We start from the raw sequence: 27,563 nt of genomic DNA on the forward strand, positions 1-27,563 counted from the left end.
CCCACATACCTGGAAACCAGTATATTGCTTTTAATTTGGAAATGCTGCTGTGGTACTCCATGAGAGGGGCTGTTGGGGTGTGAGGGCTACTGTCCTCCTCCTTGGGAGTAGCTGGACTCTTAACTTCAAGGAAGCAATGGCTGCTGAGAAAGGAGAATCTGGGCCTGGTAGGAAATATAGTCTGGCCCATGAAGTGTGATTTAGAAAGGAAGAAGAGGAGATACAGGTCCTGTGAGATGCCACCACTGTGGAGTCTTCAGCTTCATTGGGTCCCTGTCTTGGGGGATGTAGGTTAGATAGGACAACAAAGTCATGCAGGCCTGCCCTGGAAAGCATTTACTGGGAAAATATTTCTGCCCATTGTTAGTGTCTTCCTCCAGGCATGCTTCACTTCCTTCCCAACCTGCTGTTCTTTGGCAAATGCCAGCCAAGGGGCAGGAAGCATCTCTTGCAGGAAAGAAAAGCCATGTAGAAGGACAGACATGCCTATTCCTCACAAACCAGCTTCTCCTCTGGAGTTTTATTGCTTTGCATTGCAATGTGAAGCCAGAAATACTAAACCAGGGAAGTCCTTGGGGACCCACTGAGGTCCTTGTTCCAGAGAATCACACTGATGACTGGTTCTAACTCATCAGTACCTTGGAGAAGGTGGGAATCTCTCAGCAGGGTCCTGGCTTGTCTTGTAGCCCTGCAGGCGATGGATAGATGAGGAGCTGTGAAGCCTTCTTGATTGGGATGGCTAGAGGGAGCAAAGTGTCTTGCGTAGTACACTACAGAGCTTTGCACTGGGGTCACCAAGCAGTGAGGAGCGTCTGACTCCACTGAGTTGTTTCTGGGGCCCAGGCTTAAGTGTGGAGGTCCTCCTAGTATCTCAGGGCCCTTTCGTTAGGGTCCGTCTGTCTTCTAGCTGGCTCCACAACTTTTCCACAGACCCACCTCCTCTCGGTGCTACACTTCGCGCTGTCCACACCGCTGGCAGTGAGGTAGGCACAGGACCCCCCTCCATGCACTTCAAAGCTGCTGTGGAGAGCAAGAGAGCAGTTATTTCCAGGCTCCACCATAGGGCTGCAGAGGAAAGGTGGGGCAGAAATAGGTGGCTTGGTGGTGGGAGGTGGGTTGGTTTCAACCCAGACCTGCTCAGATCAGATGAACACAGTCCTTAGAACAGGTTCCTGTGGGCAGTGGGGATACTCCCACGTCTTTGATATTTTCAGATCAAGACCCTGGGGGTTTTAAACTGGAAGATGTTAGAGTCAAAGCCATGTTCTTTGGATCCTTGTAGGGGGAATTGGGTTGTGTAGACACATGATTTATTTACTTCAGAACAATTTACCTTGGATTTGACTCTGCTTTAAATTTACTGTGTGTTTTGCATACCACACACATACACACACACACACATACCTTTCCCTCAAAACCAGCTCCCCCATCAAATTGGGATGTATGTCTTAATTGGGAAAGCTGATTTTTCTGTCCATAGTGGAAGCACACTGCTTTGATTCCCACTCCCCAAAAAACTACCCAGCAGAAAGAGGGCATTTCTACTCTGGTAGTGGAGGGAGTTGATTGAATTCATGGCTCATTGTTCTTCACTCCACAGGTGTTGATGATCATCTCTCCTTTTAAAATGGTCTTGATGTTCCACTAATCAAGCTAATCTTTCATCTGGCAACATCACTGCCTGCTAGCTGCTCCTGGTCTCCCTTCTCCTGTTCTACAGTCTTGCCGACATTTTAGCTCTGTCACTGCTCTACTATGAAAACATCTTTTTTTCCCCTTCACTTTGCCTGTCAAAAACAAAGTGTGTGTCTTTTTGGAAGCACGTGGTATGGTTTCCCCAAACCACCTGCATTTACAGAAGATGGCCACTAGGTGGCAAGAACAAGTTTCCATGGAGCACATGGCTAACCTAGAAGACCACCCCGATGGGCCCTGACTGAGATGTATACCAGCTTTAATTTTCCCTGATCCTGAGGAACGGCAAGTGTGCCTGAAAGCTTGCAGAAAAAGATAATTTTTTTAGATCGAATTTTTAGTTGGTCTCATAAAAGGTATTATCGCTGAACCAACAGTTGTAGAGTTTTGCATTTCTTTTTGTCTTAGAACAACGCGGCTACCAAATACATCCCTGTATACCAGCTAGAGCTACAAAGAGTCAGCAGGGCTGTGAAATAGAAGAGAGACATTCCCAAAAAAGGCTGACAGACAGCAACACTGCAGAAGAAAGGATAGTTTGAATAGTGGAAGATCAAGTCCATTAAAAAGAAGAGAGGATCGTTCACACCTGTGGAAGAGAAATTAGCAGGAATTGGGGAGATGATAATAAGCCATGAAGCCAATGGGCTGTCTCACCACTGCCTGAACAGAAATGCCACTACCTCTCCCAGGCAGTTGGTTTTAAACTTCGAGTGGAGCAGGAATGAAAGGGTCGCGCATGTGTACAACTGCGTCCCCCAGGATCTGCCCTGTTATACCAGGGTAACTCTCTCTGTCATGTATTTACCTCTGACTTTCTCCAAAGTAACTTCATGCCAGGGAAGTGCTAAGTGTTCCTCTTAACCTCCAGAATACATGGAGCGTCTCCAGAATCTACTCTGCCCTATATTTACTGCATGTTCTCACATACCACATGCATGTTTCCCCCTCCAAAATCGGTCCTCCAAAATTGGGGGCGTATGTTTCAAATGAGGAAGCTAATTTTCCTTCAGTGGACTAGAAACATGGAGACGCTGTGCTCTCATGGCTGCTAAAATTACCATCACTGCTCTGTGGCCTGGCAAGCAGAGGGGTAAAGTTCAGTGTTAAGTCTTCCAGTCACTAAGACAGTAGTGCTCAACCTCCAGCCCATGTGTCAGATTCAGTCCATGACATCATGTTGTCTGGCCCATAGGGCTTCCCATGGGTCCAGAAATTTGGTGGTGGGGGATCGGTAGCATTGCTTCCCTTCTGCCCAATCTCTGCACCCATGGGGAGCCCCAAGTCCTGCAAGCTGGATCTGGCACCCAATCCTAGCAGACAGGGCTGGGCAGGGGTGGTACTGGGCCACAGGGCTTAATCCTGTGGCTGAGAGAAGCTGGCACCAGACCCCTAGGGCCCAATCCTGGTGCGTGGGGGTGGTGCCAGGCCCCTATGATCCAATCCTAGCACATGGGGGTTATGAGAGACTGGTACCAGGCCTCTGGGATCCAATCCTGGTGCTTGGGGATGGTGCCAGGCCCCTGTGACCCAATCCTAGCACATAGGGGCATAAAGCGGTAGCACCAGGCCCATGGGACCCAATCCTGACACACTGCAGGGGGGGTGGGGGTGGAGAAGAGGGGCAATGCCACCAGGTCCCAGGGCCAGGTCTAGCCTGCAGATGGGCCCCATACCACTCACCTGGTCCATGGGGCCAAAAGCTTGAGCAACCTGTGTACTGAAGAATTAGCAGAAGTTTTTGGCTGAGTGGACAAAAGGTGCTGCCAATTCTTTAACAGTCATAAGAGGGTTAACACTGGAGCTGGTGCCTGAAGCAGCCTGTGAACTGGCTGAGGGAAAGGGAACCCTGACTAACTTTCCTTTTTCCCTACCTTCTGTGTTTCCTAGCAAAAACAAGGCATGGGTCTTGTCTGGGGGTGACTGCTCTACTAGAAAATATAGTACTCTGGAGTGAACGTGTGTCCTGTGCCCTCAGTAACATTCTCCCGGGGCTGTGGGCTCAAGCTTTTAATGGAGGTTTTCAAGTTAGGCAGGTACCATACCCACGTGGCCACGAAAAGGCAGATTAAGCCATTCCTTCAGTGCCTTCCCACAATACTTCTCCCAGGTGCCCAGGAATTGAGATGAGCCTCTCTCAATGTCCTCAGAAAGGATGGTGGAAAGGGACTTACGAGTGGTTGAATTCAGCGCCGTTCACCCATCTCCATGATTGGCCTGGATCCCTTCGGAGTCCAATCCAGTGATTGGAGGCGCCTGCCCGGTGCACGGCGGCCTGCGGATTGGAAGCCAAAGAGAACAATATGTCACACCCATCCATCTCCCCACACTCCTAAATCTAGGTTGACTCAGCCATAGGATTTGACTTATTAGTGCCATGAGAGGTGTGCAGGGGTGCCATCAGGTGTGGACAGTCACAGCCCTCTTTGAAGCTTCGCCAGGCTGTGGACGGAAGAAATACTGACTCAGTTCTGGACCCCGCACCTCAAAAAGGATGCAGGAGAACTAGGGAAGGTCCAGAGAAGGACGACAAGTATGAGTGGCATGGAGGGGCTTCCCTATGAGGAGAGACTAAAGAGGCCAGGCCCATGCAGTCTAGAAAAGAGGTGCTTGAGGAGGACATGAGAAGGTTTTACCAAATACTAAATGGCAAAGAGCAAGTCAATAGGGATTTATTCTTGGCTGTCTCTCCCAATACAACTAGAGGTCCCGATGTGAAAGTAGTAGGGAAAACATTGAAAACGAATATGCTGAAGCTCTTTTTCACCCAGTGGGTCAATACAGTGTGGGACTTGCTGTCTGTCCCCAGATGTTGTGGAAGGTGAGAGTTTAGCCAGATTCAAGTATTTGAGGATTGCTCTCACATCTACTCCTAAGCACCTTTTCCACCAGCTGAACATGTCCAAATCAGTCAGCCTCCTCTCATATGACTTGCCTTCCAAGCCCTTGATCTTTTTTGTCTAGATCCTCTCTGATTTTCCCAAGTCCTTTTTAAAATGTGGAGCCCAAAACTGCATACAATCCTCTAGATGAGGTCAGACCAGGGTCAAGAGGAGAGGACCTATCATCTCCTGTGTCTTGTACCTAATGCTCCTATTGATGCAGCCCAAAACTACATTTGTCTTTTGTGTGGCTACATCCCACTGCAGACTCATACTGAGCCTGTGATCTACCAGGACTTGCAGAAATTAAGCTCTTTTATGTCGTAAGAGTAATTGGGGGAAGACAACCAACCATCCAAAGCAGGGGTTGTCAACCAGGGGTACGTGTACCCCTAGGGGTACTTAGAAAGGTGATAGGGGGTATGTGCAGGCAGGCAGGGATGGAGCAGGGAGGGGGGGCAAGGGCAGTGGCACCCCTCTGTGGACAGATGTGGGGCAGAGGGGTTGCACACGGCAGCTGCCACCGCCACCCACCACCCCACACCACCGCCTCCTAGGAGCAGGACTGGGGGGGGCAGCGCCCCCTGTGGGCTGCATAGGTGCTGCCTGGCCAGCAGCTCTGTGGGCTGCTAACAGGCAGTGCGTGATTCGCTGGGCACGAGGCCCATTAGTTACCCGCAAATCCCCATATGCAACTAGCCATAGGAAAGTAGGGCGCAGCAGCAGCACGAGGCAATGAGTAGCAGTGGCATTATGGGGCAGTGGGTGGTGGTGGCAGCACGGGGCGGTGGGTGGCGGTGGTAGCCGCTGTGTACAAGCCCCCTTCCCCTCCATGTGTGAGGCCCCACTCCCACATGCAAGCACTGCCCCTGCCCCCAGTGTCCAGCCACTGCCACCAGAAGGGCTACACTTGTTAAAAAAGGTTACAAACCCCTGATCCAAGGTATTCGATAGCTTAGAGCTCAGCCATTGGGTCTGAAGGCTGCGGTTATTAAAAATAATTGTGTAGATAGATAGATAGATAGATAGATAGATAGATAGATAGATAGATAGATAAGTTTTAACTCAACCTCCTGAGATCTGGGGCTCCCTGAATTTTTGGGGTGGCCAGTGCTGTCGCTAGGGTCTCACTTGGGGGCATCGTTTGGGGGCATCATTCCACCTACTCTTCATAGGCCTAGCTCACTTGGGTCCACCATGTTTCCCAAGATGCTTTGCAGTCTTCTGTCTCAGGGAGGGGCACTTCATGGGAGATCCTGGACTGGGATCCAGCTGGCTAGGGGAGGAATGGGGCTTTGGGCACAGGCAGATCTTGGAAGGGCCCCCACTATTGTCTACATGCCCAGAAGGCTGTGGGACCCTCTCATGCCCATCCATGGCCTCTCTTACTCCCACCCCATCCTGTTGCATGGGCATAGAATTAATGGCATCCTCTCACCAGAGCTTCCAAGCTACTGGCCACCGCCAAGGAGGCACCGTGGGAGAAGCAGTGGTCTTGGCTGAGGTCCCAGCTCTTTTCCTCCTCAGAGAGGTAGTAGCAGTTCCCCAGGGATGCAATCCAGCCTGGGGGGCAGCAGGGGACTATGGAAGGCCTCTGGTCAGCTGGCTCATTGGTCCCTGATGCTCCTGAGAAGGAGAAAGTGCAGCATTAAGTGTATTGTGTGTCGGCCCCTTGCTCCCATCATCACAGGGGACAGAGAAGCCTGCCTTCCCCAGGGGCTGGACCAGTTGGTCTGCCCTCTGTCTCTTTTCCAGGCTTCATCAGCCTGTTCTTCTGGAGCCTGGGATGGTTCTTGCACAAGAGGGGTGCAAGTTGTGCATTCGCACCCCTCTTTGACTCCTACTTCACCCAAACTTTAAAACCAACTGCTTGGGAGAAGCATCAGCCTTTCTATTCATGCACTGCTGAGGGAGTTCACTGGCTTCATGGCTCATTGTCATTTCCCTGATTCCTGCTAATCTCTCTCCACTCCACAGGTGTGAACAACCCTCTCTCCTTTTCAATGCCCTCAATCTTCCACTATTCAAACTAGTCTTTCTTCTGCAATTTTGCTTTCTGGTAAAGTCTCTCTTCTATTTCACAGCCCTGCAGACTGTAGCTCTAGCTAAAAACCTTCACTCAGTGGTGGTCATATGAGCTCAGAAGTAGAGCTGTCTGACAGTGAAAATTGAAGGCATTGTCAAGACACTCAAGAAGGGTAGAGTTTATTTTGTGAATCTTAATAAGAGATGTCCATTTAACCATGACTACAGGATAAATGACATGATATCTTTGGACTTCTTTGACTATTTTTTGTCTTGTTTGTTGTATTTTCTCTTAAGCTTTATATACAGTGTAAATTGTTAGGATCACTGGTGATGCATGGGGGTGCACACGAGTGCACATGCACCCCCTGAAATTGGTCGCGCACCGTCCTGAGATTGGTTGCTACTGACGCTGCCGACGGCATCTGCAGGCGGTCGCCAATCACCACTCAGAGCTCACCACCCCCTCCCCCCCTTCGCCGCTGACACTGCTGCGGCTGCTTGTGTGCAGTCCCCGCTCGGCCTGCCCTCACAGCTGACATCACCGTGGCTGCCTGCAGGCAGTCCCTGCTCACTGCTGCCACCACCTGCGCATGGCTGCTGTGCCCCTCCAGCCTTGGGAGGCATGAGGTGTTCATGGTTAGGACTATATATAATCTAGTTCACATTCCAAACTAGTTCACATTCCATGAAGTGGGTCGTGAATTCAATAGAGAACTAGCTGAGGCCACACACTCCCAATGCACGATTGTCATGGGGGACTTCAACTTCCTCGACATCCTCTGAGAAGAGCACACGGCCAAATCTGGCCGGTCACATAGCTTTCTCACCTGCATGGATGACTTTTAGCTAAAACAGGAGGTCTACGGGCTGACTATGGGACAGGCATTGCTGAATCTGGTTCTGGCCAAAGGGGATGACCTGGTGAGCAATCTGAGGATCAAGGGGAAGCTTGGTGACAATGACCATGAACAGATCACCTTCTCCATTCAACACAGGGCAGGCAAATTCCTGAGTAAAACAGAAATCCTCAACTTTGGGAAGGCTGACTTTGACAAACTCAGGAGACTGGTCAGTCAGGCACTAATAGATTGGGTAGAGGAGTCCACAAGGAATGGTTATTCCTTAAGAACTCAACCCTAAAAGCACAAGGGAGTAGGAGATGGGCCCACAATTGGCATAGATCAGGTGAGGGAACACCTCGAAAGGCTAGATGTCCATAAGTCCGCAGGCCCAGATGGAATGTACCCGAGAGTCTTGAAGGAGCTGGCGGACATCATAGCATGCCCTATGGTAAAGATATTTGAGAACTTGTGGCAGCTGGGTGAAGTGCTGGAAGGCTGGAAAAGAGCCAACGTGGTCCCAATTTTCAAAAAAAGGAGAGAAGGAAGATCCAGGGAACTACAGGCCAATCAGCCTGATGTCCATCCCTGGAAAGATCCTGGAGAAAATCATCAAGGGATCCATCAGCATCAAGTTAAAGGAAGGCAACTTTCTGAATGCCAGTCAACATGGCTTTGTCACTGGAAGGTCTTGCCTGACCAACCTCATCACCTTCTATGGCCAGGTGATGCATTGCCTCAATAAGGGAGACGAGGTTGATGTTATATACCTGGATTTCAAGAAAGCCCTTGACTTGGTCTCCCATAATGTCCTCATGTTTAAGCTGGGGAACTGTGGCCTCGACCCTCTCACAGTCCAATGGCTGGGGAACTGGCTCTGGGGTCGGACCCAGTGAGTACTAGTTGATGGGAACAAATCATCGTGGCTCAGGGTGACCAGTGGAGTCCCTCAGGGCTCAGTTCTCAGGCCAGCACTCTTCAAAATCTAAATTAATGATCTGGATTTGGGTGTCAGATGTGGACTGGTAAAGTTTGCGGACAACACTAAACTATGGGGAAAGGTGGCCACACTAGGGGGAGCCACTATTGCCCCCTTTGCGCGCAGTGGCCCTGCCCTACCCACCTGCCACTCTTGGGCCACACAGCCCCACTAGGGGTAATGCCGTGCTGGATCTGGTCCTGGCCACGGGGGATGACTTGGTGAGGGGACTGCAGGTCCTTGACCACCTGGGAAATAGCGACCATCACCTGCTGGAATTCACTATCCAGCACAGAGTGTCAGGGGCTTATAACAAGACTAAAGCCCTTGACTTCAGAAGGGCCAACTTCAATGAGCTTTGGAAACTAGTGGGGGAGGCACTGAGGGCCCAGAAGGTAGAGGAAATGGGAGTCCATGAGGGATGGTTGTACTTTAAGGGGGCGATCCTCCAGGCCCAAAAGATAACAGTCCCTGAAAGAAGCAAGGTGGGTAAGAGTGCTCAGAAACCCCCTTGGCTCAGCAAGGGCATTCAGCAATGCCTGAGGACTAAAAGGGGGGCGTACAACCAGTGGAAGGGAGGAGCTATCACCAAGGAGGAGTACTCCTCCTCGGCCCGGGAGGGTAGGAGGGCTATTAGGAAGGCCAAGGCAGAGATGGAGCTCAGGCTAGCGTCCAGGATTAAGTACAACAAAAAGTCCTTTTTCAAATACATTGGGAGCAAGAAGACGGCACCAGGCAATGTAGGGCCCCTGCAAGACGCAAACAGTAATCTTGTGGCTGTGCCAGACAAGAAAGCTGATATTTTTAACAGTTTCTTTGCCTCTGTTTTCTTGAACAGGGACCGGGACATCCCACCTACCAGAGGTAGGGACAATCTCAGGGATAGCTCTGTCAGGCCTTCAGTCAGCACAGATGTAGTTAGGGATCTTCTGGAAGGGCTGGACATTTTAAAATCTGCAGGTCCAGATGCCCTCCACCCAAGGGTGTTTAGGGAGCTGGCAGGGGTCAACATGGAGCCCTTGGCCCGGCTGTATGAGCATTCAAGGTCATCTGGCCAGGTGCCGGGGGATTGGAAACTGGCTAACGTGGTCCCAATTTTCAAGAAGAGGAGAAAGGAGGACCTAAGTAACTACAGGCCTGTAAGCCTCACCTCGGTGCTCAGGAAGATCTTGGAGAGAATCATCAAGGAGCACATCTGTGGTGGGCCTGCAGGGGAGATCATGCTCAGGGGCAATCAGCATGGGTTCACCAAAGGCAGGTTCTGCCTGACCAACCTAGTTGCCTTTTATGACCAAGTAACTAAATCCTTGGATGATGGTGTCACCGTGGATGTAGTCTTTCTAGACTTTAAGAAGGCCTTTGACACTCTCTCTCACCCCATCCTCATGAATAAATTAAGCGACTGTGGCATTGATGCCTGCACAGTTGGATGGGTAAAAAATTGGCTGATGGGGCGCACCCAGAGAGTAGTGGTGGACGGGTTGTACTCAACCTGGTGAGATGTGAGCAGTGGGGTACCCTAGGGCTCAGTCCTCGGGCCCACACTGTTTAACATCTTCATCAGCAACTTGGACGAGGGGGTGGAAAGCACACTGTCTAAATTTGCTGATGACACTAAGATGTGGGGCGAGGTGGACACGCTTGAAGGGAGAGAGAGGCTGCAACTAGATTTAGACTACAGAAGTGGGCAGACGAGAATAGGATGGGGTTCAACGTAGACAAATGCAGGGTGCTGCACCTTGGGAGAAGGAATCCACAGCATACATACAGGATGGGGAGTTTCCTTCTTGAAAGCACAGAGGCGGAAAGGGATCTTGGAGTCATTATTGACTCCGAGATGAACATGAGCCGCCAATGCCAGACTGCAGCCAGCAAGGCCAGCCATACCTTGTCATGCATCCAAAGGTGCATCTCAAGCCAGTCCAGAGAGGTGATACTCCCCCTCTATGCGACTTTGGTCAGCCTGCAGTTGGAGTACTGCATCTAGTACTGGGCACCGCACTTCAAAAGGGATGTGGCCAGCCTGGAGAGGGTTCAGAGGAGGGCCACCCGCTTGGTGAGAGGGCAGCAGGACAGGCCCTACGAGGAGAGACTGAGGGACCTGAACCTGTTCAGCCTCAGCAAGAGGAGGCTGAGGGGGGACCTGGTGGCTGCCTACAAACTCATCAGGGGAGATCAACAGCAAATAAGATGAGTCCTTTTCTTCCCAGCACCACCTGGGGTGATGAGGAACAGTGGTAGTAAGCTGATGGAGAAAAGGTTTAGGTTAGAAATCAGGAGGCAATTTTTTACAGTTAGGGTGGCCAGAATCTGGAACCAACTTCCCAGGGAAGTGGTCCTCGCCCCTACCTTGGGCAAATTCAAAAACAGGTTAGACAATCACCTGTCTGGGGTCTTGTGAACCCAGCATTCATTCCTGCCTGTGGCAGGGGGTCAGGCCAGATGATCTGTTCAGGTCCCTCCTGACCCTAGCTACTATGAAACTATGACACTAGAAGACAGGCTGGGGATACAAGCCTACTGGGACATACTCGTAAGGTGGGTGAACCATAACCTGATGGCATTTAACGTAGAGAAGTGCAGGGTGCTCCACCTTGGGAGGAACAACTAGCATCATACTTATAGGCTCAGCAGTGCTATGCTCACTAGCACCATGACCGAAAGGGACTTGGGGGTCTTGATTGACCACAAGATGAACATGAGCCAGCAATGCAATGCTGTGGCCAGCAAAGCAAACCAAACTCTAGCATGCATGCATTAATGCATCTCTAGCAAAACCAGGTTCATCATCCTCCCACACTACTTGGCCTTGGTGGGCCGCCACTGGAGTACTGTGTCCACTTTTGGGCCCCTAGTTCAGGAGGTATGTGGATCAGCTCAAGACAGTCCAGAGGAGAGCCATCCATATGATCAAAGATTAAGAGAGCAAACCTTACAAGGAGAGGCGAGGGACTTGGGACTCTTCAGCCTAGAGAAGAGAAGATTCAGAGGGGACTTGGTGGCAGCCTATAAGTACATAAGGGGTGTGCATCAGGATCTGGGAGAACAGTTGTTCACTAGGGCTCCCCAGCGAATAACAAGGTCCAACGGCCACAGACTCCTAGAAGGGCGATTTAGATTGAACATAAGGAAAAACTTCTTCAAAGTCCAAGTGTCCTGGGTTTGGAACAGATTCCCCCTGGAAGTGGTGTAAGCACCTACTCTGGACTTATTCATAAGGCGTTTGGATATTTTTCTTGCTGGGATCGTTTGATCCCCGCGGATTTCCTGCCAATAGCAGGGAGGTTGGACTTGTTGATCTCACGAGGTCCCTTCCAGCCCCTAATGTCTATGAAATCTATGAAATGATATTTGTTTTTGCTTTGATTTTAAACAGAATACTATAGCGCTGGCCCCCTCACATATTAGTACAGCATCAGGTTTCCTCTTCACTGGAGAAAATGGGTTGTGTTCTATGCGATGATGTGCCACCCCGTCTGCACCCACCCTTTCTATAGTCTAGATCCACCCAGGTTTCCTGTCTTGCCTGGAGGTACCAGCAAGATTTTTCAACCTCAGGTTTTTTCTTAGCAGCAGGAGAAATGTAGGTGGGTCAACACTGAAACCCAGTGTAAGCTGGCATCAGTTTAACTGGACCATATGTGGATCTAGGATTTTGAAAAGGGGCATGCAGATGGTGGGGTACATCAGCATGATAATTTTCTCTAACCTAAGAGAAATGAGGAGATTTACTCATATAGCACTCCAGGCTGACAATTTTAACTCAGGTGAAAAAATTAGTAGCAGTGAAGAGTTGGAAGCACTGCCCAGATGCTCAACAAGGCTGGATTTTGTGTTACAAATCTGAAATTAGCAACGTGCATTTAAGTACAATGACTACAGGACTAATGACACAAAATACTTTGACTATTTTTGCCTAGTTTGTTGTGGTTTTTAAATGTATTATATTATCTAACTAATTAGTGCACATTCTAATAAAGTTGTACTTAGTTTTGCCTGGATCTGAATAATATCACACTTGAACAGGTTGGACAGGGTTGATCCTGACTTAAGCAGGGGGATGGACTAGATGTGACCTCTGGAGGTCCCTTCCAGCCTGACTTCTCTATGATTGGATGATCTGCACCCCACTTTTCAAAATCCTAGATTTGCCTGTCTGTGTGCATGCTATTCAAAGACACATTTGAGGGGCATCTCTAGCTAGAAAGATGTGAGGGGTATTCAATCCTTTGGCAAAGCTTTAAGAGATCAGGAAGTAGGTTGTACTTTTAAGGAAGAGGAGAGACAAATCAGGGAAGATGAAACTGGGTAGAGAAGTTTTAGAGATGGGCCTGGCCCAGATCCTGACTCACTCACTCGTAAAAACAAATATAGTCGCGCCCAGTCCACCAATAGCAATGAGGAAGATGATCAGGATGGTCCATACCAGAAACCGCTGCATCTTGAAGCCAGATGGGTTGTTCTCTGAAGTGGGTGGAAGGAATAAACAAGCATTAGCATTCTTTGGGTATAAAGTCCCACCTGTTCGCCCAACGAAGTGACGAGAGATGTAGGGTGTGAGGCATCTGAAGGGGATGTGACTCATTGAAGAACAAGGCCCCCTTTAAACTTCAGGGCATCTGGGCTCCTTAACCCCTCCCTAAAACTACCCTCCAGGGTTTTCACATGTGTGTGGGGTGTCAGGCGGACATGATGCTGGTCAAAGAAATGGGAGGAATGCAGCGTTCCTGATGGAAAACCCCTCGTGGTCTATCACCCCTGGGATAGAAGAGGACACAGTAGGGCCTCAGGGATGGAGCCCTGGACTGGGGAGAGCAGGGCCCATTCCCAAATCTTCTAGGTGACTTCAGAAAAGCTGCTTTTTCTTCCCTGTGCTTCAGTTTCCCCACTTGGAAAAAAAAGGATTTAGCCACACTGCCCCATACCTTTGTGAAGTGCTTTGAAGTCTCCTGATATGAAGTTGCTGGTTGAGAGGTAGATATGAGGCTGTTTGGACATCTCACCATGGTATTTTCAAGGGGGTGGAGACATCTCCCGCCGCACTGCATCACTGTATTCTAGGTGCCCAAACCCCACAGGACGGTTTTCTCTTACCTTTGAGCATGGCTGTGTCCTCATCCACAGCCTCCTTGGCCAGCTCAACAATACTCAGATGGCTGTCCACAGCAGAAGATGACCCTGGCCTTGGAAAGGTCTTCTCCCTGCCATTAAATAAAGGACAGTGGTTCATCCACCCCTAGACTCCTCCCAAAGGTGAAAGGAGGGAAAGGAGGGAGTGTGGGGCTGGCTATTCCGGATAGGGAAGTTGTCAGTATGGCCACGGCATTGGAAGGCACTAATGGCTGCGTCTCCAGTTGGGTCTTGGACCTCAAAGACAAGATGCTGATCTTGTTAGAACCGACTCCCCAGACCTTAAATGCTGGAGGCTGCAAGTGAGAGAGCAACAATGTGGAAAAAAACCCTGACCAGACCCAGTTCATGCTCCCTTTCAGCATCTGCTGTTTGACCCTGTGTGACGCAGGAGACTGGCCAAAGGCTGGATTCAGGGGGGTGCAGTTGTGCAGTTGCACACCCACCTTTGATTCCTGCTTCACCCAACATTTAAAACCAATTGCCTGGAAGGTCAGCAGTATTGATTTCATGGCTCATTGTCATCTACTTTATTCCTGCTAATTTTTCTTCACCCTACAGGTGCGAACATCCCTCTCTCCTTCTCATTGATCTTGATCTTCCACTATTCAAACTATCCTACCTTCTGCAATGTTGCTGTCTCTTACCCATTCCTGGTAATGTCTCTTCTATTTCAGAGCCCCACAAACTGTTTGTAGCTCTAGCTAAAAACATTAACTCAGGTGTGGTCATATGATCTCAGGTGTAGAAACCAAGATTGAAGTACTAGAAGCACAGTCAAGACATTCAAGAAGGCAATAGCTTTGGACTATTTTTCACTTAGTTTTTTATGTTTCTTTTTAAACTTTATACATAATCTAGAAAATTATTGAAAATGATCGTATTTCACACTGTATAAATCAGGTTTCAAAGCCCAATTTTTGGGTCCTAAAAATTTAACTTGACCTATACACGATGCCACATAAAAAAATCGGGCATGGGGCAGGTCTCGGCTGGGTTTGCTGCTCAGCTGGCATGGCCCTATCCCCTGTGAGCAGCACTGCCTGGATCATACCAGTGCCACTCGCAGTGGGTGGGGTGACACCAGCTGAGCGCCAAGCCCAACCAAGCCCATCCCCATCCCCATCTCCATCCCCATCCCCTATAAGTGGTGCTGCCTGGGCTGCACCAGCGCTGCTCATAGAGGATGGGGCTGCACCAGCCGAACACTGAGCCCGGCCACATCCCCATCCCCTGTGAGCAGCGCCAGGCTTACAGGGGATGGGGCTGCACCACCCAAGTGCCCAGCCCAACCCCATCCCCTGCAAGTGGCTCTGGGCTCAGCATTCAGCAGTGTTGCTTGCAGGAGATACGGCCAGGCTCAGTGCTCGGGTGGCATGGCCCCACCCCTTGCTCCTGGTGCTGTTCACAGGGGACAGGGATGGGGCCAGGCTCAGCACTTGGCTGATGCGCCCCCATCCCCTGCTAGCAGTGCTGGTGCAGCCCAGGCAGCACCATTCCCGGGGGATGGGACCACATCAGCCAAGCGCTGAGTCCAGCCCCGTCCTCATCCCTATCCCCATCCCCATCCCCTGTGAGTAGTGCCAGGCTCAGTGCCAGGAGCAGGGAACAAGAACAGGGCTGGGCTTGGCACTCGTCTGGGAATGTACCACTCTCAGGGGACGGAGACAGGGACAGGGATGGGGACAGAGAAGGGGACAGGCTTATCACTCAGCTGGCACAGCCCCATCCCCTGCAAGCGGCACCAGCAGCACTGCTTACAGGGGATGGGGCCATGCCAGCCAAGCTAGGCCCCAACTTATACATAGTGCCTATGAAAATTCTTACTTTTCAAGTCAGAAAGCTAGGGGTTGACTTATACACCGTGTTGACCTATACACTGTGAAAAACAGTAATCTAGCGCACATTCCAGTAGTTATATTTGTTTTTGCTTTGATCTTACACTAAATAATATAGTACTAATCCCCCAACAGATTAGTAAATCTTCTAGTTTCTCTTTAACTGGAGAAAAAAGCTGTTCTATGTGGTGATATGCTGAACCATTTTCATCTGCCTTTTCATTTTCATCTGCCTTTTCAAAATCCTGGATCCTGAATACTGCAGCAGTAGCTCCCCCCCACCCCCAGCATATTAATAAAGAACCTACTTTCCCTTCAACTGGAGAAAAATATGTGATGGTGTGCTAACATATGTGCACCCCCCTGTTCTAGATCCTAGATCCACCCATGAAGATGGACCTACAGACTGACCCAGTAAATGGCAATTCTTATGTTCTTCACTGTTTGGCCAAGTTCTCTCTCCTTGAAGCTCAGTGGAAGAAGCAACTAAGTTCCCTCTGTGTGACAGTGAGAGCTACAGGTCAGCATAGGGACTGCCCAAGGTCTGAGCTGAGAGGTAGGCTAGGTTCCTAGCATGGGAGCAGAGGCATTGATTCAACAGCTCCTGTGAGTGCTAGGGGTAGGATTTCCTGGAAGAAAAGTGGGCAGAAGGGAGCAGAGACAGGCTTTTTGGGGTTCAGACATGGGCGGACTGAGGATCTGCCCAAGGCTGGGGTTGTAAAGGCCCTTTGGAAAGCTATAGCTGGTGGAAAGGGAGAAGAGCTAGAACATTGCTGAGGGTGGTGGAGGCACCTGAGGGAACTCTTATCGTCTCTGTAAGTCCTTTCCCAGAATAACGAGGGCACAGATTAGATGTGGCCACATACCTGACTGATGTGTTTCCAGTGACCTAGGAGAGAAGACAAAAAGACACAGAATCAGCATTCCCTAAATGGCATCTCCCTTGTCAAATTCTCAAGTGAGTCTTCTGATTTTGGAGGACTAGGATAACTTATCTTGTCCAGGGTCTATGCATGGCTATGACAGCCAGGATAAGAGGGGATTCAATCAATACCAAAAAAAGGGAGAGATGGGGGATAGTAAGAATTGGTGAGAAAGTTAAGGAACTAGGTCTTGTTTGCAGGTAGGCAGGGCCGGAGGGGACCTCAAGAGATCATCTAGTTCAGCCTTCTGCTCAAAGCAGGATCATTCCTGACTAAACTGTCTCAGCCAAGTGTCTGTCCAACCTGCTCTTGGACATTTCCAAAGATGGAGAGTCCACAACATCTCAAGGCAGTCTGTTCCAGTGCTTGTCCACCCTCATGGTTAGGAAGTTCTTCCTCTTCTCCAACCGAAATTTCCCTTGTTGCAGCTTGAGGTCATTGCTCCTAGTCCCATCCCCTACAGCTGCAGAGAAGAGCCCATCTACATCCTCTCTGTCATTGCCCATTGAAGAGTGGTAGTAAATCCACTCCCCACCCCACCCCAGTCTTCTCTTCTCCAGAATAAATAACTCTAGTTCTTTCAGCCTTTCCTCATTTGTCTTGTATCCCAGGCTTCAAATCATTTTTGTTGCTCTGTGCTGGATTCTTTCCAATCGGTCATAGATTTCATAGATTTCATAGACATTAGGGATGGAAGGGATCATTGGGTCCAGCCTTCTGCCCGAAGAGCAGGAAGTCAGCTGGGGTCAGAAGAGCAGACCTTATGAAGAGAGGCTGAGAAGCATGCGACTCTTCAGCCTGGAGGGGGGCTTGGTGGCAGCCTATAAGTGCATTGAGTGTGCATCAGGATCTGGGAGAACTTCTATTCACCAGGGCACCCCAAGGGAAGACAAGGTCCAATGGTCACAAACTGCTGGAAGCCCGTTTAGACTGGACGTAAGGAAAAAAACTTCCTTAATGTCTGAGTCTTCAGAGTCTGGAATAGACTCCCCCCAGAAGTGGGGCAAACACCTACTGTGGATACTTTCAAGAAGCTTTTTGATGCTTATCTTGCTGGGGTCATTTAACCCCAGCTGACTTCCTGCCCTTTGGGCAGGGGGCTGGACCCGACGATCTTGCGCAGTCCCTTCCAGCCCTAACGTCTATGAAATCTATGACAGATTGGAAAGAATCCAGCACAGAGAAACAAAAATGCTTTGAGGCCTGGGACACAAGACAAATGTAGAAAGGCTGAAAGAACTAGAGTTATTTATTGTCCACCTCCTCCTTGAAGTATAGGGCACAAAACTGGACCCAGGACTCCAGGGGGGGCCTCATCAGTTTCTATCTCTTGCTTCTGTCCCTGCGGACAGGGTGAGGAGGCCTGTGGGAGCCTGTGGGTATGTGGGAGCTCTGGCCACTCAGAAGCTGGACAGCCCAAGGGGTGGATACAGAGGGGGTACAGTGGTGCAAATGCACCCCCTAGTTGATTCCTGCTCCACCCATAGGTTAAAACCAGCTGCCTGGGAGGGGCAGTGGCATTTCTAGTTGGGCCGTGCTGATGGAGTCAATTGACTTAATGACTCATTATAATCTACCTGATCCCTTCTTCATTCCACAGGTCTTAACGACTCTCTCTCCTTTATAATCATCTTGACGTTCCACTATTCGAGCTATGCTTTGTTCTGCAATGCCATTTTCTGTTAGCTTCAGTCATAAACTGAATAAATATGTCCCTAGGCCCCTAGCATATGAGTAAAGCTTTTTGTGTTTTTGTTTAACTGGTGAAAAATAGGTGTGTTGCATGTGATGATGAGACACCACACTATCTGAACCCTGTTTTTCTAAATCCTAGATCTGCCTATGGAGAGCCCTGCTCGCTTTAGATTGCAAACTTTTGGAGAAGAGGCTAGCTCTCACTTTGTGTCTGTGTCCTGCCTGTCACAAAGGGACTCTGATCTCACCTGGGGCTGAGGCCATCTCTGGCTGTGGGTTTTGCCCAGCAGGACCCCACCATGAGTCACTATTTTAAAAGGAACAGCAATGACCGTGATTCCCTACCGTGCTTCCCATGGCTTCAGCCTCCGCTCTGGGAATCACCATGTGCGACTTGTGCTCTCTGGCAGTTCTACAGACCTTGCAAATGAGACTTTGATCCTCCACGCAGAAGAATGATAGCTCCGCCTTGTGTATCCTACACACACTGTCCGCTTGCAAATTCATGTCCTCCAAAGGAAGCCCGTTGGGTTCTCCTGCCCCCGTCTGGTGCTGATGGTTTGACCTGGGGGTTCCCTCCTAGAAAACGTCTTTAAACCCAAGGTAGATGACTTGATCTTCTAAATTGACTTCCCTTGGCTGATCCACATGAAAGCTGGGTCTGCTTTTTCACTGATAACAGCCTTCTTGGCATGTGCAGAAAGGGTGGCTGTCTTGGAAACGTTCAGAGCTAGCATCTTCCCTGGCTTCTGTGGGAGAGACCTGAGTATGAAGCTGGCCCTTCTATCAGCCCAAAAGGGTTTGGGTCATCTCCAGTCCCCAAGTGCTACTTTTGTGGGCTACACACCTGTTAATCTTCTCATCTGGGACTGTGCAGTTGGTATGGGGAAGGGGTGCAATTAGGGGCAGACCCAGTGGGGTGCAGTGGTGTAGTCACAACCTCCCCACCTCCTTTGATTCCTGCTGCACCCTAACTTTAAACCAACAGCCTGGGAGAAGCCGTGGCATTTCTGTTCTTCTGCTTGTGGAAGCTGCCAGTTTAGCCAGATTCAAAATGGGATTGGATGTGTCCTTGGAGGAAAGGAGTACTATTGAGCATGGGAGTTAGGGACACAGCTGCTGAGTCATAACTTCCTAGACATTAAATGTTGGAGGCTGCAAGTGGGGGAGGAACAGTGGGAAAAGGCCCTGGTCATGCTGAGTTCACTCTTCCTTCCATCAACCACTCTCTGCTGCGGTGACACAAGAGACTGAGCAAGACGGACCTATGGTCTGACCCAGTACATGGCAGCTCTTATGTTCTTATGACTCTGTAGACTTCATGGCTTCTTATCATTTCCCTGATTCCTACTAATCTCGCTCCACTCCATCAGTGTTACTGACCATCTCTCATTTTTAATGGTCTTGATGATTCACTATCCAAACCATCCTTCTTTCTGAAATGTTCCTGCCTGGCAGCCTTTCTTTGTAATGTTTATCTCCTATTTCACAGCCTTGCAGCCTGTTTTCAGCTGTAGCTAAAAACCTTGACTCAGGTGTGATCATATGAACTCAGGTGTAGCAATAACTGATTGAAGTATTGGAGGCACTACCAAGATGCTCAGGAAGGCTAGATTTTATTTTGTGAATCTGAATGAGAGATGTGCATTTACTTATAGTGATTCAAGGACTAGTGACACTATATCTTTTGACTCTTTTTGCCTAACTCGTGTTTTTTTAAACTTTATATATAATGGAGCACATTGATACAAATCCCACTAGCTGTATGTGTTTTTGTTTTGATCTTAAAGCGGATACTATAGTCCTATCCCCCTAGCATATTTGTAAAGCTTCTAGTTCCTCTTTAACTTGGGAAAAATGTGAACTGCGTTCATGGGGATGGATCTAGGATTTAGAAAAAGGTCAGGGCAGAGGGTGTGTAGCATAATCGCGTAGAACACAACACATTTTTTCCAGCTAAAAGGAAACGTGCATCACTAATATGCTATAATATTCAGTTTGAGATCAAAATCAAAAGAAATGACTATTGGCGTGTGCACCAGATGAGCATTTCTCAACCCATGTGTCGCAAGAATATATCAAAAGGGTCTCAAACAAACCTTAAAAATGGATTCTCCTTTAAAGGAGAAAAATGTGGCAAACTGTGGTTTTTCCCTTGCAGGCTGGCAGCGTTCCAGCCTTCAAGGGGCTGCTTGGGGCCCCCCAGGCCCCACACACGAGGGTCTGGGGCCTGGGGATGGGTTGCAACAGTTCAGGAGTGATGGGGCGCTGGGTCATAACCAGCCACTGATTTTACAAATGGTTCCTGGTACAAAAAAGCTTGAGAACCACTACACTAAATTACATGCAATTCTAGCAATAATAATTTGCGAGATTATATATTAAATTTAAAAAGAAACACAAGAAACTGGGTGAAAAACAGTTAAAATAGTCCAAAGATCTTGCATCATTAGTTCTGTGGTCATTATAGCTAAATGTGCGTAGCTAATTTCAGATTCATAACAATCTAGCCTCCTTAAGAGTCTTGAAATGCCTCCAATAATTCACTGTCAGGCATTTTTACGCCTGGGTCATATGAGAGCACATGATGGGAGATTTTGAGCTAGAGCTAGAAAAACAGTGTGTAGTGCTGGTCCAGGTTACCAGCTGGAGCATGTCTACATTGGGGTTCTGCAGCCCACGCTGAAGCTTGCACTGCTGTGGTTTTGTTTTCGTGAGCCTGACTAAGAGTTCAACCTCCACCCATGTTGCAATCGCCTCTCTTGACGTGCCCTGAATTTTTGTACTATATATAGCTTTCCTGCCATCTTGAATACTTGCCTGGGTGAGAGGTACACACATATGGCAAGGAGAATCCAATATGATGCAAGAGAGACGCGGGTGGGCGGGGAGCAATTTGCATGTGACATTCGCGTGCAGAGAAACCAGCCTGGAATTTACTGTATCTTCTTACAAACAACATGCCCCGGGATATAAGATGTACCTTGTTTTGAAAGGCAGAAAGAAAAAGAGATCTTTCTTTGTAGTAACTGAACAGCACCAGCATTGGAGCTGAGTCTGTCCCTTGTTCTGGTCCCTATGACCCCTGACACACAAGTATCAAGCAATGAATGGGCAAATTGCGCAATAAAATTTAGACCAACTACACATGCAAAGCAATGATCCCACTATCAAAGTGTCCAATCAGCTACAGAGCTTGCACTTTATAGTGGGTTTCTATCCATCTTGAATCTGAATGTCTGGCAGGGAGTTGAGTCTCATCATTTTTGTTCTAGCCAGCAACCCCTGGCTTTAAATCCCAGCAGGAGCATTGGCACAGCCCAATCCTCACCCCAGCCTGGGCTGCAGCCAACACCCAGTGTATCGTATTTAAAGAAAAAATAGCTTCAAAAGCAGTTAATCATTAGATTAGATTCAAGGCCTCCCTTGGAGAAAGCTAGCTCTTAGCTTTCACTTATGTTTTGACTCTGGAAAAGAAATACTAAAGCAATTCTTTTGCTGCAAAGACTTGAAAGATCACAGCCCATCAGACACCATGGATTCCTATGGAAAATCTCTGGGTTTCTCTGCTGAATCCTATGGAGGTCTTTCCACCCCCTAGCAAGGCTAGTATGGCATAGCACCCTGCTGCACCTTTAAAAGGGATCTCACAGCCCCACAAAGGCTATGCCTCTATCCATAGCCTGCGACTGCATCAACAAAGTGCCTTGTGAACGGGCAGGGTGGGTTTTTTTCAAGCAAGCAATTTCTTGGTCAAATAAGGAGCTCTGCAGAGCTGTAAGAGAAGGAAGGAAACCTCCCTACAGAGCTAGCAGCGTCCCACTGTTCCCGTAACTCGTGCCAACCTCCAACACCCAGCCGCTGCTTACAGATAAAAGCTGTGAAACCCTTCACTGGCATCGCTCCTGGTACGTTAGACTGGAAAAAAGCAACAGAGCTTTAAATTAAAGGCTTTGCACAGTCTGGCTGGGGATCAAGCTAATGCTGTATATAGGGCTTGGGGAGGGGATATCCTAACCTCTCCCTGTGTTTCTTTTCCCTGGGCTGTCTGCTGTCTCACTGTGTCTGCAGGGGCGGAAAATCAGAGCAGGAAAGTCTTACTGTACCTGGAAAGTCACGGTCTATCCCAGAGCCACGGCAAATCTCAGCCCCACTCCGGGGAGCTGGGACCCCCGCACTCAGCCCCTCTGAGAGGATCCTGTCCGAGACACTTGTAGTCAGGAGGGAGTCTGGAAGGAAAGAGGAGGGGGCCTGCGTGAGACGACTGAAATAGCTGGATGGCTCTGGATGATTAATGTCCCTTTTGGCGCTGGGGCCCTACTGGCAGCTGCTCCAGCCTGGCCCCCAGCTCCTGGTCATTTCATGCCAGCATCCCCTCCCCCTGCCCCCCCACACCTGTCCCTCCTGTTGCCCTGCTGCATTTCACTGCCCCACAGATGGCTTGGGAGAACCAAGAAAGGTTTGAAGGGCCGGATCCACCCAGATGAAATACACACACCGTAGGTATACCTGCATTTGTAGTAGCAAATAGACAGGGGTAGAACTGGACAAGAGGTTGAGCACCACTGGTCTAGAGAATTATGATTCCTTCTACCATGGGATTTCCCAGGCTCCTGGGCTTTGCTGGGTGCCCCCATCTCCTCTTTTCTGTGTCAGGGGTTTTTGAAGTCTTCCCCCAGGCACTGTGGGTGTTGGCTGTAGCCAAGGCTGGGGATGGTGACTGGGCTGTGCCAATGCTACTGCAGGGACCACAGCTGGAGGAGGTTCCTTGTTAGAGGGTTTTGCCCCTCCACTCAGGGTCAGACCGATCACCATATTTGAGGTCAGGAAGGAAGCTTACCCCATGGTGAGATTGGTGTGGACTTGTGGGGGTTTTGCTTTCCTCTGTAGTGGGGGGTTGTGGCCCTCTACCGGGGATCTCTACATTGGCTACTGCAGTTCTCCTGCTTTACCTGTGGCAATTTTGGGTATTAGGTCTGTGTTGTGTCAGAGTTGATGGTCGTTGACCTAGCACCCAAAGGGACCTCCAGAAGTCAGATCTAGTCCAACCCCCTGCTTGAGGCAGGATTAGCTCTGTCCAAATCATCCCAATTTAGATTTTGCATTTGCCTGGGATGGTTTGGACAGGGCTGATCCTGCCTCAGGGAGGGGGTTGGACTAGATATGACTTCTGGAGGTCCCTTCCAGCCCCACTTCTCTGTAATTCTCAACCAAGATGCTTTGAGATCTTTTCAAGAGCATGAATGCCACATGCCCCCAGAGGTTGGGGGAGCACAGTGCAGTCACCACCCCCACCCCGCTTCTTCTTGATTCCTGCTTCACCCAAACTTTAAAACAAACTGCCTGGGAGAGGCAGCAGCATGTCTATCCAGGCAGCACTGAGGGAGTCCATTGACTTCATGGTTTATGCTCATTTCCACAATTCCTGCTAATCTGTCTCCACTCTGCCGGTGTGAATTCCCCCTTTTCCTTTTTAATGTCCTTGATATTTCAGTATTCAAACAATCCTTTCTTCTGCCATGCTGCTGCCTGTCAACCATTCTTGGAAACATCTCTCTTCTATTCCACAGCCCTCCAGCTTGTTTGTAACACTAGTTAAAAACCTTAACTCAGGTGTGGCCATATGAATATAGGGGTAGGAAAAACTGGCAATGAAGAACAGGAGGCACTGCCAAGATGTTCACAAAGACTAGATTTTGCTTTGTGAACAAGAGACATACACTTAACTATAATGACTACCAGACTAATAACACAATAGCTTTTGACTATTTTTGCCTAGTTTGTTGTTTTTAACTCTCTCTCTCTTTTATATATATATAGAAAACAAATGTAACTATTGGAATATATATATATATATATACACATATATATATATATATATATATATATATACACACATATATACACACACACACATATATATATATATGAGAGAGTGAGCACGTGTGCTAAGAAACAAGTACGCATTCCAATAGTTATATTTGTTTTCACTTTGATCTTAAACTCACTGAGGCAGGGAGTCTCTAGACAGGGCCTGACACCATGGGGGGCTCCAATCTTGGTCATTCCCTACCATCAGAAATGTGAAAAAGAGAAGCTGTGAGCTCAGGAATTGGGCAGACAACATGCCTACTGAGATTCAACCACTCTTTACAGCTGTGTACAGCAGGAATAGATACCTGGCATGCCTCCCTACCCCACCATAACTCACTTCAATTTGGTGTAGAATTACCCGTAGGGCCAAAACAGGGGTAGAATTACACTTGAATAGCTGCCATGTGTCTGCAGCTAATCCAGGGCAGCTATTTGAGCAAAGCAAAACAGGCTACCATATTTATTAGCAAACCACATGCCCCAGATACACACTTTTCCTTGGGTATAAAGCAGAAGGATCATTTCCACTGACTTGCAAGTGATTCTGTTTATATGACCCGGGAGACTGTTGGCTTTTCATGTACAGACACACACACACACACACACACACAGAGCCAAGAACAGAGACAGGCAGAAACAAACATAAAAATAAGCACAACAAGCACACACACGTACATACAGAGGCAGAAAGAAACCAGTATGTCTGCATACACGCACACGCACGCACACGAAGAAACAAACCACAGCTTGCATGTATACATACAGAGACAGGCAGAAACAAACACACAAAATAAGCACAGAACACAAAGAGACACACAGACAGACAGGCAGAAACAAACACTGCATGCACCCACCCACCCACCCACCCACCTAGAGTCAGAAAGAAACACAGCACGCACACACAGAGAAATACAAAAAAAACCCAAAAAACCCCACAGCACACACACAAAAATGCAAACAAACAAACAAACAAACTCCACAGCGTGCTCACGCACACACACACACGCACACACGCAAAAAAACCCCAAACCCCACAATGCACACATGCAGACAGAGACAGGTAGAAGGGAACACAGCACACACACCGAAATGCAAAAACCCCCAAACCCACAGCGCACACACACACACACACACACACACACACACACACAGAGGCAGGTAGAAAAACACAGCATAGTCACACACAGAAAAACAAAACACAGCACACACACCCCAGCAGAAACAGACTTGGTGCACGCACACACACAAGCAGAAAGAAATATGGAACTCACACACACACACACACACACACACACACACACAGAAATGGCAAAAAGAAATACAGCACACACATACACACACATCAGCAGAAACAGACATCAGAAACAGACATGGTGTGCACACACACACACAGAAATGGCAGAAAGAAACACAGCACACATACAGACAGGGAGAATGAAACACGGTACACACACACACACACACACACACACACACACAGAGGCAAGCAGAGACAAACACAGCACACACTAAAAAAGCCAGCACACAGACAGGCAAAAAAGCCACGGTGCACACACACACATGCACGCACACACACACATCCACACACAGATAGGCAAAAGAAACACAGCAGAAACACAGAGAGAAGCAGAAAAAAATGCACACACCCAGAGACAGGCATAAAAAAAAAAAAAGGCACACACGCAGAGAGGCAGAAACAAAACAGCACACAGACACACAGACAGGCAGAAAAGAAAAGCACACAGACACACACTCCACAGAAAGGGAGAAAGAAACACAGAGACAGGCAAAAAGCAGACACGGCACACATACAGAAACACACACAGACAAGCAGAAACAAAACACAGCACACACAAACACACAGAGACAGAAAGAAACACAGCGTGTACATGCACACACACATAGGCAGAAAGAAAAACCACACATGCACGCACAAAGCCGGGCACAAACAAACACAGCACATAGAAACAACAGAAAGAAATACAGCAGAGACACACTCACAGGCAGAAAAAAACATGTCACATGCACATGCACAAACACATACACAGAGGCTGAAAAACACAGCACAATCACAGAGACAGGCAGAAACCACACACACGTAGAAACAAACACAGTACACGCACAGAGACAGGCAGAAATAAAAGCAGAGTGTGCACACATGCATGCACACATGCAAACAGAGACAGGCAAAAAAACCCACAGTACACACAAATGATGACAGATGATGCAGTGACAGGGAAGACCTGGATAACTATAGGCCAATCAGCCTAACTTCCATCCTAGGAAAAATCCTAGAAAGGTTCACCAAGGAGTCTATCTGCGATAAGCTTGCAGAAGGTAAGATTCTGCACGACAGCCAGCATCACTTCATCGCGGGCAGGTCCTGCCTTACCAACTATATCTCCTTCTATGACCAGGAACTGACCACCTGGACACAAGAGAGCAGGTTGACATTGTGTACCTTGATTTCCAAAAGATCTAGATCCCACGATGTCCTCATGAGAAAATTGGAGGATTGTGGGCTTAACTCTGAGACAGTCAGGTGGGTGAGAAACTGGCTGCAGGATAGGACCCAGAGAGTCACAGCAAATGGGTGCATGTCATCCTGGTGAGAAGTGGGCAGTGGTGTCCCATAGGGGTCAGTGCTGCGTTCAGTACTTTTCAATGTCTTTATTAACAACTAGGATGTGGGGGTGAAGAGTTCACTGGCCAAATTCGCGGATGACAACAAGTTATGGGGGAGTATGGTCACACTTGAAGATAGGCTATGGATACAGGCAGACCTAGACAGGCTGGTAAGTTGGACAGATCAGAATCTGATGAAGTTCAACGTTGAGAAATGTAAAGTGCTGCACCTCGGGACGAGCAACCCCCATTACACCTACAGGCTTGGCGGCACCAAACTGACTAGCACCACGAATGAAAGGGACCCGGGGGTAACAATAGATCACAGACACACCACTGTGGGGCCCATCATTGGTAAGGAGAATCCCCCAAGAGGTTATTGCTCTTCCCTGTGAAACCTGGCAGTGCTGCCTGGGGCTGAGGTTCGGCTGGGAGCCAGGCTCCTGGATTCCCACTCAGCCCTGGAGAGGAGTGAAATCAAACAGGGGAGTCAGGATGTGTGTTACGCTTGAGCTCCCACTGTCTCATGTGCTGCGTTACAGCTTGAGAGACCTGGCCCACAGTTGCCTGCCCACCCGGCAGTTGTGTTTCAGCCTCGTGTTACCCCCTTCTCTCCTTTGGACTGGCTCCTGGACTGGCTGGCATCCCCCCAGGGGTTAAGACTCTTGGACATCTGTTTGCATTTTGCACCAGCTGCTTTTGTTTCCCCTGCAGAATATTTCTAATAGCCTGAAGCTTCTCAAAGCCTTGAGCAGCCAGGGGCTGGGCTTCGATGACCTCATGAGATGCCTTTGAACTCAACTTTCCTATGATGCTATGATCACAGAATCATAGAAAATTAGGGTTGGAAGGAACCTCAGGAGGTCATGTAGTCCAACCCCCTGCTCAAGACAGGACCAGCCCCAACTATCTCATCCCAGTCAAGGCTTTGTCTATCCGGGTCTTCTAAACCTCCAAGGATGGCGAGTCCACATACTTACAGAGACCTGCCTCTGGAGATCTCCATACGTGGAGAACCCTGACTTCCCTCACTTACAGAGAAGCATCCTGAGATT

At 48.8% G+C, this 27,563-nt stretch overlaps 1 protein-coding gene across 3 annotated transcripts; it reads right to left on the reverse strand.

The window, feature by feature from the left end:
• Positions 1-14: 14 nt before the first annotated feature.
• Positions 15-22,282, reverse strand: LOC102568803 (C-type lectin domain family 2 member D). Of its 3 annotated transcripts, none has more exons than XM_019495359.2 (8): positions 22,116-22,282; positions 18,355-18,755; positions 16,258-16,280; positions 13,518-13,624; positions 12,780-12,887; positions 6,016-6,203; positions 3,870-3,970; positions 15-1,020 (listed from the first exon to the last, which is right to left on the reverse strand). In XM_019495359.2, exons 2-8 carry the CDS (start codon positions 18,514-18,516, stop codon positions 864-866), a joined length of 846 nt encoding a protein of 281 aa, XP_019350904.1. In that variant the 5' UTR covers positions 18,517-18,755; positions 22,116-22,282; the 3' UTR covers positions 15-863. The 3 variants fall into 3 exon arrangements, with proteins under 3 accessions (XP_019350904.1, XP_006275529.2, XP_006275528.2); XM_006275467.4 differs by having other exon boundaries at positions 15-1,017; positions 18,355-18,758; XM_006275466.4 differs by having other exon boundaries at positions 18,355-18,758.
• Positions 22,283-27,563: the final 5,281 nt, after the last annotated feature.

This window comes from Alligator mississippiensis, chromosome 11 (genome assembly GCF_030867095.1).
Source record: "Alligator mississippiensis isolate rAllMis1 chromosome 11, rAllMis1, whole genome shotgun sequence".
NCBI lineage: Eukaryota > Metazoa > Chordata > Crocodylia > Alligatoridae > Alligator > Alligator mississippiensis.